Source organism: Uloborus diversus, chromosome 10 (genome assembly GCF_026930045.1).
Source record: "Uloborus diversus isolate 005 chromosome 10, Udiv.v.3.1, whole genome shotgun sequence".
NCBI lineage: Eukaryota > Metazoa > Arthropoda > Arachnida > Araneae > Uloboridae > Uloborus > Uloborus diversus.
This window is the reverse complement of record NC_072740.1, coordinates 45983711-45999471: the sequence shown is the minus strand read 5'-3', so window position 1 is coordinate 45999471 and position 15761 is coordinate 45983711. Positions and strand designations below refer to the sequence as shown.

The 15761-nt window shown below is 33.3% G+C and overlaps 1 protein-coding gene across 2 annotated transcripts in view; it reads right to left on the bottom strand.

The window, feature by feature from the left end:
• Positions 1–1091: 1091 nt before the first annotated feature.
• Positions 1092–15761, bottom strand: part of LOC129231447 (muscleblind-like protein 3) — a 373842-nt gene continuing 359172 nt past the window's right edge. Inside the window, exons 5-7 of one of the 2 annotated variants that reach the window (XM_054865765.1) lie at positions 13861–14005; positions 10374–10456; positions 1092–2030 (exon numbers count right to left, since the gene is read on the bottom strand). In XM_054865765.1, the coding sequence (XP_054721740.1) occupies positions 10404–10456; positions 13861–14005 (198 nt within the window). In that variant the 3' untranslated portion in view covers positions 1092–2030; positions 10374–10403. The remainder of the gene's footprint in view (positions 2031–10373; positions 10457–13860; positions 14006–15761) is intronic. The other variant, XM_054865766.1, reaches the window with a different exon arrangement.

Here is a 15761-nt window from a genome sequence, read left to right as displayed (position 1 = left end):
GTCTAAAAAAACGTATGATTTAACGTACTTAAAACCATTAAGTAAGATACTTTTAGAAGAAGAACGTATAGCCACCCTGATATAGTTCATAATAAAAATATATTGTCATTCACCATTACTTTTGTTTTTGCATAAATCGTGGCCTGATACGGCGATGAAGCTTAAAATTTAACTCATGAACAAATGAAAAGCGAAAATCAGTGTGGGTAATACAGGAACGAACACTTTTGCCTAAAAACAAATATGTTTAACAAGGCTTCGGGAAGTCACTATTTCATTGCCGAGCTTAAATGGCAGAAAGACAACAAATGCCTCAATGTTGCATGTTTTTGGCTAGTATACGTGCAATCTATTACTGAAATGAACCAGACAAAAAATGGCTGTATATTAGGTGACATGTAAACATTAATGTAAAACTAATTGATTTAACGAGTCCCACCCCCATCCAGGGGCGTGCACAGATATTTTGGGGCCCGACACTTATGACTTTTACGGGGGGGGGGGGGGGCAATACGTAAGGGTACCCTTCCTATTGTTACCCCTACGTCCCTACTCATGTTTAACCCTCATTTTGACATCTCGGGCCCACTTTAGGCTCGGGCCCTTGCCAACAGGTGTCCTTTCTCCCGCCCCCCCGTGCACGCCCTGTTCCCACCCCTATAACGATGAATTATTTGTCTGAAAATAGATTCTTACTAATCCATATTTTTATAAGAAAAAAATATTTTCTTTTCTTTTCACTTTTTAAAAAGAAAGGGATGTAGCATTCTTCGTTTTTCCTCATTGTAAAATGTAATATGATTTAATCAAACCGACCTTACAAAATCGTCTAAACCTGATTTAGATTGCTACAATATGATTAATTTATCATTAAGTGTCATAGAGTAAGTATTCATATAAACCAGACTACGACTTGTAGTTTCTTTTTTGTTAAATTAAAAGCTACGCGTTATTTTCCAAATCAGCTGTTCACTTATCCGCATTTTGCAGCTCATATTATGAATTGGTAAAATTAGTTTTGAAAGTATTTCATAGAAGTTAGAAAAATTGACGCATATTTTTAATGAGATGAGGAATATTTAAAAAAAAAATATTAACTATTCCTTTTTTTCCAGCATTTAATTTCATTATTTAATTACTTGAATACGCGCTTTCGAAATAATGGATACATCTTTATATGATAAATATTTGATTTATAGCTAAAATGTTCGCCTGGACATAAGCATATTTTTTTTCAATCACTGCACCTTCTTGAGAAATTTAAAATTATGTCGAAAAATGTATTAAGTACTTAATGCATAAAAAATATGCTCAAATAGATAGTTACATACGGTTGAAAGGCAATGTTTTCATTAGGATTTCTTCATTTTTATTTTGAACTAAATCGTTCAGATTTTATTGTAACACAATCAAAACTGATTTGATTGTGTTGCAATTATATAATACATTTATCATTAAGTACCATATCGTACATATTCATACAAATTTATTACATTTTGCAATTTATATTTTGTTCAGTCAGAAGTTTTTTTGATGAAAAATTCTTCTCTTTTACTAGCTATAGCATTTTTTAAATGTTTCTAACAAAAAATTAAGCGAAATTCTCAGAGGTGTATCACATCTTGAAGTACATTCCGTCTATTTCAGTAAGGGATCAGAATTGTCTTTCAGTAACTTGGTCCTGAAGAAATGTCTCTTTTATGAGTGTTCCAGCTGAAATTTATGCATGACATGAAACGCACTGTAACTTCGTAGAGGCCGCAATGTTTTTCCAGTTCATCCAAAAAAGATATTAGCCCGAAGTTTCAAACCTGAAGGCGTTCTCCAGTTCCATCATGACTAGACGCCCATCAGACAGAGGGATTGTGTGTCACCTTCACACGCTGCCTCCATATCACAGACTGTCTGAAGGTGAGAAGCACAGTCTTCTTATAGAAGAAATGGTCTCACTTCAGAAGGCCCTGGAGTTCGAAGTGCTCACAATCTTGACAATATAGTCTTCGTTACATTACTTTACATATGAGTCCCATCTGAAAAATATAATGCTAATTTTACTACCACAAATTACAAAAGCGAGAGATAATATTAAAAGTAACTAAAGAAAAATGCGATAGGTCATAACCTCGAGTATCAATATATGAGGAGTACAGAGCTGAGCTAAAGTGGATCACGTCCATTTCGACTTCATCCACTTTAGCTTTTGAACATAGTATTTTTTTGGCAACGAAATGTTGCATTCAGAGATATGAGCAGGGCCGGACTGGGACCCGCAAGAGGGTGCCAACCTTGGCTTCCAAAGGGCGGAAAAAAAAAATATAGGTGCGGAAAAAACCCCGATGGTACACACGTTTACGAATTTAATGAAAAGAAAAAAAAAAAGCGAAATGAAGTCGCATAGGAAACATTCGCAGCGCAAGGGGAAAAACAGAAAGTTGCAAAAAATAAATAAATAAATAAATAAAATAAAATAAAAATAAATATATAAAAACAAATTTAAAAAAATAAAAAAAATATATGTAAAAAGGTGTTCAGCCTTGAGGGTGCATCGGCCCGAGGGCCGACGGGCGAGTCCGCCCCTGTTATGAAGCGTTCAGAGCGAAAGTGGATTAAGTCGAAACAGGTTTACAATAATTTACTCTTTAAAATACATTTAAAAAAAGTGTTTAATTTATTTTATTTAAATGAATGAAGTAAGAAAGAAATTTTTTTATCTCTGTTCAGTATAAAATAAATGATAAATCAATGTTATTAAAGAACTTAGCAAAACCTTCATAAATATTGCAATATTTTTGAACATTTGTGCTATAACGTTGCTTTTAACATTTATTATATAAAGCGTGTGAACTTATTTCTCTTCGTTTTTAACCTATTTTGCCATAAAATCAAAAAATAGAACAAAGCACGAAAAAAAAAAAATAATGTCGGGAAAAGGGGGGCAACAGTTTTTTTCATTTCTTTATTTTTCAAAAAATATCAATTTCTTCGAGAAAAAGTGTCCCCATGTCTGAATAGTGTTTTCTTTGTGTCGTGGATTTTTGAGATTAAAAAAAAAATTTTTTTCTTTACTTTGGGGTATTTTTGAAAATTTCGTCAGTTGTTCAAATATGTCCCTGGGGCACACGTGAACAAGCCTAGTGCACAAATGAACAAAATAAAAGAAAACAGGATGATCGTCATATTTCAAAGAATAACTCTTTAATGCGGAAAATATACGTACAGTAAACTCTCGATAACACAAAGTCTTATAACTCGAATATTCCTTCATCTCGAAGTTTTCGTTGGGTCCCAAAATTATCAGTGTTTTCCAATGCTAAGTTACATCTCGAAGGTAAGTACTTTTAAGTCGAAGCTCTTATGAAAGTTTTGTTTTCATTTCATTCGCAAAAATCCAGTAAAAAACATACGAATTTCTTTTTTTTTTCTCTTTCCTTTCACAGTGCTTTGCTTTATCAATTCCCATGAGAGAGGAATTCATTTACAAAATACTATAGTGCAACATAACGGTTTCCCTTTCTCCCCCCCCCCCCCCAGGTTCTATAAGACGAGCGTTGGCGCCGTGTCCTTTTCCTCCAGACCTTGATGAGAAAGCGCTGCAGTATAAATTTTGTCAAAACTAGAAAAAGTAGTTTTTTTTCTGGACGACATGAAAATTAGTGCTTTTATGACAACGTATTGTTTGAAAGTAATGTGATCAAGAGAAATTGGGCGACCTTGTATTGTCTCGGGCTATTTTCTTAACATTTTGGGTTTTCCGATACCCTGAAAATGTGGTAACCTTGCTTGACAGATTCCAATCCAGACTTCAGGATTGAGATTTGGTTGCGTGGCGTTAAATGTCAAAACGAAAAATGAAAACGCTTAGCTTGAAACAGAAAGTCGATTTGATAACAAACTGGATGACTTCTTAAAGTCCGATAAAGAAAAAGAAATGTGAATAGACAAAGATAACTTCCTTTTTTTTAAGTAAGCATGTTAATAAAATTTATTCTCTGTTAAAATATTTTTGTACTGTACTAATAATGGGGTAGTTCTCATCAGTCAAAAGTACTACTTTTAGTCTCTGAAGTTGATAGAATGAGCGAAAAAAAAAAAAAAAAAAAAAAAAAAAAAAAAAACATGGATCGAGGAAAAACTTTTAACTTAAAAACGTTTAATTTTTAATTAATTTTTTTTAAATTCCGATTTTTCAAATAAGGAGCAGTCTTTATCACGTCACAAGTGATGAACTTCGTCACGCTACTTCACTGGCGCACTGAATACTTACGCTTTCTGCCTACCCGTTTCCAGATTATGATAATAAGGAAGCGAACTAAATATTGCGCTCTGCACTAATGGCATCAGTGAATAGCACTTCATCACTAGCGATGTTATGTACAGATGCGTAAGAAATGAAATTGAATCTGCGCAAGGATTAAAATAATTGTTAAAAATATTAAACTTTGTCAAATTATTCTTTTGAATATTCAATTCCTATGTTTTTAAGAAAAAAAAAAGACATTATTTTTGAAAATCCTAGAAGGCCCGAAGCTTTTTGCCGTCCTTTGCGACTTCGAGTGATCGAGAGTTGACATATATAATAGGGTGTCCCCCCCTCTTCCCCAAAATTAAAGTGGATTTTTCAAATCGCGCACTATTTTTTATATTTTTCTTTTTATGTCAAAAGAGTTGTAGAAAAAGTTTCGGATAATTTAAGCAACGGCAACCCCTGCCGACTTGCGTCTGTAAGTGTAAACCGGTACTTGTGTACTAGACCGAATTGAAAAAAAGAAAAATGGAAACTCGATATTTCATGTCGATAAAAAGTTGCCCCTATAGTCCCACATGTACCACAAAAACATTTATTAAAGTTAAAAAAAAAAAAAACAATTAGGACTAACTAGGATCTAGGATTAACTTGCAAATTAACTTGAAAAAATAAAGAATATTTAATTAAGTAAAAAAAAGTTGAACATTGTCATAAATTTATATAAATGTTCACACAATGGTTTGCTATAATTAAGTTTAGGATACTGGTTTGTTTAAAATGTGTTTTCACGGGAAGAAGACACTGATGAAGTTACATACAACAGCTGCTGAAACAAAGAAATTGTCACCACAGAAACACAACACCGAACAGTCACCACAGAAACGGCCCAATGCTCTAAAGGTCTTACCAAAAGAGGTAGGTCTCGTACTGCCATCACTTGCGAATTTTTCAAGATTTGTTTTATTCAAATTATCATTAAAAAAATTGAATGCTTACATGTGCCCCCACCCTTCCCCTAAATACTGCTAAAGGAAAAATAATAAAAACAGATATAAATATTGAAAAAAAAAGGGGGAAGAAAGAAGGGGTTTGAAGTCGAGAAAGGCGTTTCCGTCGGTCGGTCTAATTGTCTCCTTCTAATAACAGCAGCGTTTCGGTTAAAACTAATAATTTTGGTTCGAAAAAGCTAGAATAATTTGTTTCCTTCTTTTTCATGTTTTGATTTGAAAAACTTTTGTGCAATTTTGAACTGTTCATGAAAAAAAAAAAAAAAACCTTGGTGGTACAGGAAAATTTAGCTCAAATCTAAACTCCGGACTAAAAATAGGGGATTCGCCCTAAACAAACTTAATGGAAAAGAGCTTTTGACATAGAACACGTACAAAATAAATAAATAAATTAAACAAATATGAAAAAGTTTCAATTTTCTTCTGAAAATTATGAGTTTCCGCAATAGAGAATTTCTGTCAGGTTTTAGAACATTGTTCTTTTATTTCTCCTGAAACGCACACACACACACGTTACCTTTTCTCTCTATTTTCAAACATTTCTGCGCTCCATAATTAATAACTCCATACTTCAAGAAATAAGAACTGTGTACAGCTGTAATATCGAATAACTAAATAAAACACTCTACGTCTTCTAAGGATATCCCTATCATATCAAGGAAAATAATCCAGTAAAATTATTCAAGAATAAGGAAAACTTTCAGAATAACGTCAACAGTAAGTCTAGAAACCAAGGTTCGTGATTTTTTTTTTTTTTTTTTTGATTTTTTGGAAAACATATTAAAAGACGGATTTTTATAAATTTAAATCGATTTTTTTAGATTTTCAAAAATTTGTATATATTAATTACTTTACAGTTATAAACATGATATGTTTCATACAATAGATGAATCCATTCAGCTTACTTTTAAAATTAGGATAGGTTCTCTAACTATTCAATACGTTTTTAAGATTTATAAATATGTTATAATGCTTAGATAAGACGTGATTTTGTTTTATGCTTCGCTTTAAGAAAATGTTTCCATTATCATGTGCGTTTTTAGTGAAAAATAATACATTGAACTAATACTTAACTATATTAGTCAAGGTGTATAAGAAAAACTGCAAATTTCACTTTGTTCTGAACTAATTTTGGAGTAAAAGCAACATTTCAAGAGTGAAAATCTGTCACACACACAGGAAGAGGGATCTATCTAGCTTTGCCTGTTGCAGTTAAGATTGTAGAACACAATGTAGCTAAATTTAGAGCAACACATTCTAAAAATGCAAAATTAATTTATACAAATAAAATCAACTGGTTTTAATTAATGATTTTGTTAAAAAAAATCACTTGATTCTAATCAGCTGATTTAAATCAATGATTTTTTTTTAAATCACTTGATTAAAATCATGATTTAAATCAATTATTTTTTAAAAAAATCACTTGATTTAAATCATGATTTTAATTATGATTTACATCAAGCGTATTTAAATTAACGAACCCTGCTAGAAACCACAAGAATAGGAACAAAATCCCCCAAAAATATGAAAAGTTGAAATGAATCATTTAAATGGTGTTGGAACAAACATTAAAATTATTTTAATTGGATAAAAGACTTCGAATTTTGATCTTTTTTTGGACACGCTTTGTCTTCACTTTCAACATCATACGCAAACTAAAAACCCAAATATTAATTTAAAAAAAAAAAAATCCATATTTAAGATGCCACAGCACAACGTTTTTTTGCTATTAAAAGTCGCTTATCTAAAATATTAGTTTTTTGTCCCACCCTATTGTACCATTTCGAAGAAAAAATCTGTAGGAAGAATTCTGTAAAAGTTGTTTCTCTACCAGTACAATGTCAATGCAGGGAAAACAGCCTGTCCATGCTACTTATTGCTGTTTACAAATTTAAAAAGAAAAAAAATATTTTTTCTTTACTTAGGATGCCACAGCACAAATTTTTTTGCTGTTAAAAGTCGCTTATCTAAAATATTAGTTTTTTGTGCAACTCTACTGTACCATTTTGAAGAAAAATTCTGTAGGAAGAATTCTGTAAAAGTTCTTTCTCTACCAGTAAAATGTCAATGCAGGGAAAACAACCTGTCCATGCTACTTATTACTGTTTACAAATTTAAAAAAAAAAGAACATTTTTTCCATACTTAGGATGCCACAGCACAACTTTTTTTGATGTTAAAAGTCGCTTATTTAAAACATGCATTTTTTGGTCCATCCTATATTGAACCATTCTGAAATGTTAAAAAATAAATAAAATAAAAAAAAACCTCTATTAAGGGACACATCTCAACTAATAATTGGCCAGGTTTTTCATTGGAAATGCTTAGTGGATTATTGAAAATGATATTTAGGCATTTTTGCATTAATTTTGTCATTTCTAGGTAAAGATAGAAAAGCTGTTCCGTACAGCTAAAATTTCAAGCTAGCTAGAATCATATTTTGAGATTGTTTTGATTCATCTAAAATTCACAAAACGTTGAACAAGAAAAGGTTTCATAGCAAGCATAGCATAGAAATTAGCAGATTTACAGGCAGGCAGTTATTACTTGGCTACTACTTGAAGTGGTAGAATTTCAGGAGTGGAAATTTAAGTTAAAAAATAATATCTTTAGATTTAAACTAATTTTTGAGAACGTAATACAGTTAAACTTAAGAAAATACAACAACGTAAAATATATTCAATTTTAATATTAGTATCAACCATGAATATGATTTATATATATATATATATATATATATATATATATATATATATATATATATATATATATATATAGTCAAATGGGGACCGCGTTTTAAGCTATTTAGCCCTTAGCAGACCTAGTGCGATCCCCCGATACGGCATCCAGTCATTCATGTGCCTCCATTAAGGCATGGATATCAATGGCACGGACGCCCAGTTTCCACCAGATGGAGGCACTTGGGCTCTCTTTGATGCGAAATTTGCACTAGGAACATTTAATTTTGCCGAGGGAATTCAAAGTCTAACGAATGCCCTAGGTATCTTTTACATGCCATATAACATATTATTTTTATTTGCATTGTGAGGATGGATCAGATGTCGTTTCAACAGCCTGTCCATGCTACTCATTACTGTTTACAAATTTAAAAAGAAAGAAAAAATTTTTTTTTTCCATACTTAGGATGCCACAGCACAAATTTTTTTGCTGTTAAAAGTCGCTTATCTAAAATATTAGTTTTTAAATTTGTAAATAGTAATGAGTAGCATGGACAGGCTGTTTTCCCTGCATCGACATTGTACTGGTAGAGAAACAACTTTTACAGAATTCTTCCTACAGATTTTTTCTTCAAAATGGTTCAGTAGAGCGGGACAAAAACTAATATTTTAGATAAGCGACTTTTAACAGCAAAAAAATTTGTGCTGTGGCATCCTAAGTATGGAAAAAATATTTTTTTTTTTTTAAATTTGTAAACAGTAATGAGTAGCATGGACATGCTGTTGAAACTACATCTGATCCATCCTCACGATGCAAATAAAAATAATATGTTCTTATGTATGAAATTCTGGTGAAATTTAAAAGATGAATATTCCCAATTGTAACGAAAATATATGTTGGCAATTTTACAATTTGCAACTACATTATAGGTCAGAAACGGGGTTCTCCACTTAAGTATCAAAAATAAAAACCACATCTCACTTGATGCTGAACTTAACACGAGAGAGGAACTTAACACTAGTATGGAAAAAATGTTTTTTTTTTTCTTTTTTAAATTTGTAAACCAAGAAACAACTTTTACAGAATTCTTTCTACAGAATTTTTCTTCAAAATGGTAGAGTAGAGCGGGGCAAAAAACTAATATTTTAGATAAGATACTTTTAACAGCAAAAAAATTTGTGGTGTGGTATCCTAAGTGTGGAAAAAATATTTTTTTTTCTTTTTAAATTTGTAAACAGTAATGAGTAGCATGGACAGGCTTTTGAAACGACATCTGATCCATCCTCACAATGCAAATAAAAATAATATGTTATTATGGCATGTAAACGATACCTTGGGCATTCGTTTGGCTTTGAATTACCTCGGCAAAATTAAATGTTCCTAGTGCAAATTTCGCATCAAACTTTTCGAAAGTAACAATTTTTTTTTAACCCAGAATTAGGTTTCATATTTTTGCTAGATGCTTAGTCCGAAAATACTGATTGAAGACTTCACTCAAGTCAAGAAGTTTTTTTTATCAATTTTTCAAGTGATTAATTCGAGTTAAAAAAGAAGAGCGAAAATTTCGCGAAACCGTTGATTGATCTCCATGGAATCCTGGAGCTTAGCGACAAATAAGTTAGAAAACGCTCATCTGACAAAGTATTTAATATTACTAAGTTTTTGACCCAAGAGTTTCTGAATTTACGGTCAAGTGTGAGTAGTGAGAAATTTGTACGAAAAAATTAAATTAAAAAAAAAAAAGCACCGACGGATGATTTTACTACAACAGAGTATATTTCATGTAGTTCTAGAACAAATTTGCTTGTAAATGTTTACAACTTTATCTTCACAGCAAATATTTTTTTTTTTCGAATTATTACAAAGAGTACCGAAACAATAATGTATCCTTACATTTTCAGCATTGCACCTTACAGGTCAAAATTTATTCATTATCATTGCATAATATTAATAACTGCATTGTATTGTATAAAGAAAATTAAAGTTCAAAATTTTACTTTACAAATTAATTTTTATGTTTCTGTAATTTGTCATTAAATTACACACAGCACATACTGACAATATTTACAACGGAAAATTTAATAAAAATCAGTAAATATAATCTCTTTTAGCGAAGTAGTCTTAATGATATGGTCTATTCTCATTAAAACAATAAATGTCAACTATGATTGACGAGACGAACGACAGAATACGACATTAGGTTTTGTCAGAAATAAATTAAAATCATCATATACTAACATTATAGTTTGGATAAAAATGATGCAGAAAGCTCATTTGCGTAGAAAGCATAAAAAACTCACTGTATTTTCTTTCTTTTTGTTTTAAAAATCTGTTTTTGTTAATTATTAGTTTAGATGGATTAGAAAGTTTAGAATGTTCACATTTTTTAACATAGTGAATAAATGAAACTAATGATTTTTTGATATTAAAGGGAAATGCTTACTTTGATTCTGCTTTACATAATGCCCAGTGTCTAATATCTTGGCATAGTTACTTGACCAGGGACTGCTGATGGCAGGCATGTAACTAAAATGAAATAATCTATAAATTTTAAATAATTCATTTTTAATGAAAAAGAAAAAACCACTATATGAGGTATTCAGAGCGAAAGTGGATCAAGTCCATCTCGACTTGATCCACTTTAGCTCTGAACGAAGTAGATTTTCGGAACGAAATGTTATGTTCATAAATGAGGCGTTCAGAGCTAAAGTGAATTAAGTCGAGATGGACTTGATCCAACTTTGCTCTGAATGCCTCATATATATAACGAAGGACGTACAACTTGGAAAAAAAAATAGACCACCTGATAAAATCAGTTTGAGTAAATAATATACAGAGACTAATTCTAATGGGATTCTTTAAAACACGAACATTAAGGGTTTGTTCAAATGACGTGATTGTGCTACGTTAGGACCATTGATGGTTAGAAATAGCTCATATTAAATACTAAAGGATCTACGAGAGCGTTTACAATACTGACGAGTGTCGATTTCTACGCAGCAGTTTGTATGTTTGCTTGTAAACGCAGCGCGATTGGGGCAGTAATTTATAACTTAAAATGCTAAATGACAACAAGGTATTTAAAGAAACAGCCAAAACCGGTGATCAAAAATTTGAAATTTTTTGTACAATTAAATAAAGGAAGTTGAATTTATTTTAACGAAAAAAAGTCCCACATAGCGCCGGCAGAGGAATTCTTATTAATAAGCTACACTTATTAGGTACACTTTTGCAACAGCTGTAGATTTCTTTGCAGAAAAATATGCTTTCTCAAGATAATCATAAGTTTCAACTGTTACCTGAAATCAATAGATGGGAATGTTTTATTATAATTAAGCGATGTGTGTAAGCTAAACATGTTGTGTACAAGCCGAGAAAACCTCTTTCATGTGAGGTAAAGTTACAGTATTATAACTTCCAAAACTTTTTCAACTGCCCTCAAAGTCAAAATCAACTCTTGAAATGAAGTACGGGGAGTAGCTAAGCCACACAATGCAGGAATGATTTCTGACCACGCGTTATTCTGTAAAATATATGTCCAGAACATTCTCTATGTACTGTTAAATGTATGGACAAGATTTGACCTGCGTAACGATTCGAGCTCTACCGATTGTTGGCCGATGGTTCAAAGACGGCCAAGGGCGCCCATACGCAAAATTTAAAGGGGGGGAGGGGCTCAAAAATTTTCTCCATGGTTTAGCAGAATATTTTCCCCGTGAAAAACCGATTTCAGTACAGATTAGAGATATTAAAATTCGACATTTTTAATAACTTATTCATTAATGACTAGAAAAGAAATTTTTATACATTTTTGAAAAGAAAAAAGCACTAAAAGCAAGGAAGTTCTCATCTTTAAGGGAGGTTTGAGCCCCCCTTGCCCCCTATTTGAGCGCCCTTGAAGATGGCCGATGGCAGATAGTTTTTTTGCTTCATTTGGCCGATGGCCGATGAAAGCATCTTCCTAAGGAAGACCGAAATACAGGTTTCAAACATTTTTCAAGGAACAAAAGCATCCAGTCAGTTGTAGAAACCAATGTTAAGTCATGTTTTAAAAAAATAATGGATAAATAAATATGATAGCTAGATAGAGGCCTCTGACATTTCTCCTTTTTTTAATGAAAATATTGTGTCGAAAATCACAGCTAAGTAGAGAAAAATATGTGGGCAAGCAGAAATATGTCTCTAACAGAAAAGATAAAGGATAAAAAGAGAGGAATTTGAAGAATTGTAATGACAAAGCTCACCAGTACACTAGTAGTTAGCTATTCAAAGGTGAAAACGGAAGTACGGAGGTAAAACAGAACTCTTATAATTGATTTATTGTATTTCGACAACAAAAGGTTAAAAATATAAAATATTACTAATTAATTTAGGAGTTCAATTTTGACATCAATTTTCATAGTCGAAGATCCTCTAAAACTGCGTTTTCATAACTTTAATTTTCGAAAATTGCTCTGGACGAGTCCCTGAACCACATCCCAGCTGCTTTTCGCTGCCAAAGCTGGGGCATACAATCGTATTTTTAAGGCTTTAATTTCGGAGGGTTTTAGAGGGTGGGGCACCCCCTGAAACTTTCCCACCCCCATTTTATGAACTATTGAGAGCAGTCTTTCAATACTTCTGCTACATGACAACCACAGGTGCTAGTTTGAACGAGAGTTTGAACTTATATCTTCTGATCCTTATAAAGCACAACCTCTTCTACCTCCTATGTATGAATAAATTTTCCTCCTCTACCCAATCGAGCAGATTACGATCGTGCTTCCTCAAAGTTCTTATCATTTTCTGGTCGTGTTTATTTATTTAATCACTTTGGGTTCCGAAAGAAGTCCGAAATTTCCATTGCGACACCAGGACTCTTAAAAACAATTTTCCTAACATAGTGAGATCTCGTAAATTTAGAGTCATTATTAGTAGTTAGTAGAGGGTTTGGTATATTAACCTCCGGTATTTGAAGACGGCTCTGTGTGAGTTGTGGTGGGGATATGGTGGCGAAGATGGCATCGATCAGTAGTGGTATAAAGGCAATTTTCGGTAGTTGCAATGACGGTGTCGTGGTGAGCTTTCTTGTTTCTTGCGGAGGGGAAGTATATTCGTATTGGCGGTTCATTGAGTAGTACAAGTATTTCGCTTTCGATTCCAAATTGGCCAATATTATCCTGGTTGGATGGAAAAACTATTCACATTGCAAAGATCACTATCCAAGATTTTTCTTATATTCATATCAGAAAATTGCAGTGGAGCATCATGTTTGATTGCTAAACGGTTTGGAGAGTCCTGGTTTGATGCTCTCGTATGCGCTACATTTTCAGCGTTGTTATTGTGTGAAGTCGGCTAGGTGTTTTGGCCTTTAGAGTAGCACCCGTGACTCCAACCTTTGAAAACGTGAACAGTTTTCATATCCGATACAACAACATGTCGGTCAAGTAGGAACTAAATGCGAAATGCTCACTGAATAGTAATCACTGAGCTACCATTATGAATATACATCTTCGCAACACACGACGATTCTCCCACTACGCCACTGGAACTACTGCAAATTTCCCGTGCACTGCTATCGATTGATACAACTTCTGCCACCGTATTTTCACCACAAATCTCCCAGTGGTGTCTACAAATACGGTTGGATAATATGCCAGACTCTGTACATTCTCCAGCATATATCATCAAATAACCATATCTAAAAATTTGATTTGATTGGTGTACAAGGTATAGAGCGTCCTTTGTAGGGGAAGTCACTTTGGGACCTCCTGTATCTTAAATGGTAGATGGAAATACAAACCTGTAACATATAACGTTTGTAACATGTAACAATCATTCAGTACTTGATTTGAAATAATTCTTTGAGCTTATATTCAAAGCCAATTTGTACTACACTACTTTGGTATAAAGTTCAAAATATGGCAACAATCAAATTGCTAATCACTCACAAGACCACTCACAAGACGCTGGCATCAGTGGCGGCTGCTGGACTTGCATTGTTAGAGGCTGTGGGTACATTGCATCTGGTTGGTAAACAGGTATTCCACATTTCTCCACAGCTGCCCGTTTACTGTAAGGGACACAGTTGTAAGCCTGAAAAAGAAAGAAGATAATTTTAACAACCTAATATGACCTCCAATGATTTTCGAGCAATACTGTGATCGTCGCTTACAGTTATGTTGGTATGGTACAGCGGTCCTCCACCTTTTAGCATTCCTAAGCCAGTTTACAATTTTACTTTTCATCGCCCTGTCCTCATAAAATAATATCATGAATACTAATGTATTTTAATAATTTTGACACTAAAGCTGCACAATGGCCTTAACTAAAAAATATGCCATAACGTTTTCAAAAAAACTAAATTAAAAAAAATAATTAGTGTTTAAAATTAAGAATGAAACTTTTTTTGACAATCAAAAAACCCGTTCTGACTCATTAAACCATCGAAAATATAGGACAAATTCAACCTAAAACAAGTTGAAAATTTATCGCCGGTTCTTCCTGCGTTGTCACTAACCACGTGAACAATAAAGGGAATACAGGAAATACACCGCCAGCTCAGTCATTTCAGCCGAGGACTACAGTTTCGTGCTTATTAGCACTCATCAGCCCGGCATAGGAAGTGACTGAGCTGGAGGTGAGAAACCTGCCTTAGCCCTGGCTATAGGACGGTAACTTACTGAAAATAATGGGGATTTTGAATTAAAGTTACTCTGTTTAGACATACGAAGAGCTCGTTTTAATCGAACGTAAGTCATTGAAACTCAGTATAAGCGTTATATTTACCGTGGGCAAAACAAAACATTAACTCAAAGTTTTACCACTCGATGAGCAAGGAGCAATTTTTAAAAAAAAGCAACAAACCAGGCACAAAAGTATTCGATTTAACAGAGTGTCTTCAATACGATTTCCATTTGCTTCAATCCCATGCTCACGAGAGTTACAGCGTGTTTTAACAGTAGCGAGAAAAGTTGCTCTACAACTTGCAGCAACTTTTCCATGATAATTACAATTGTTAAAAAAACCACTTGACTTTAAAAAAAAAAACTTTTTTTTTTGAGCAATCACGATTGCTTATTGTTCTCATTTAACTGTTTTTGGCGTTCCTATCATTTTATTTTCCCACCATCACCCTCCGCACCATCACCGTCGACGGGCTCCTCACGATACTGCACCTATAGCGAAAGCCGTCTCCAGGTTGCATCCATGTCCTACACACGCGCGCATACATACACAACTACACACGCACACACACACACAAATACATACACACCATACACAAATACACACATACAAACACGTATACACACGCATACATACAGACACCCACACAACTACCCACACATTCATGCCTGCACACACACATGCACATACCCCCCCCCACACACACATTCATACACACAACTACCCACACACTTATGCCAGCACACAGAGAAACACACATGCCTACACACATATACACATACCCCCTACACACAAACACATACCCCCACACACAAACACACACGCCTACATACACATACTCGTGATTGCGAAAAACATAATTTGAATTCAAAATGTCAAAATTCAAAGTAATTTTTTTATTTTTTTTAAATTGCATTTGTCTTTTTCTTTTGGTCCATACAACTTATATAAGGTCATTTGGGGCAAAAGAAAACATCGAGTAAATGGAAACAAACTTGATTGTCACACTTGTGGTAATTTTTGAAGTTAAACTGTTGGTGATCGAAGACATTCTGAGAGCTGCGCGTGTTTCCAAACAATTGTATTTACGTTATCATTGTTTAAAGATTACGCAGAAAAGAGTTGCTGCTTAAAATTTAGTGATCTTACATTTTCTTCTCCAACA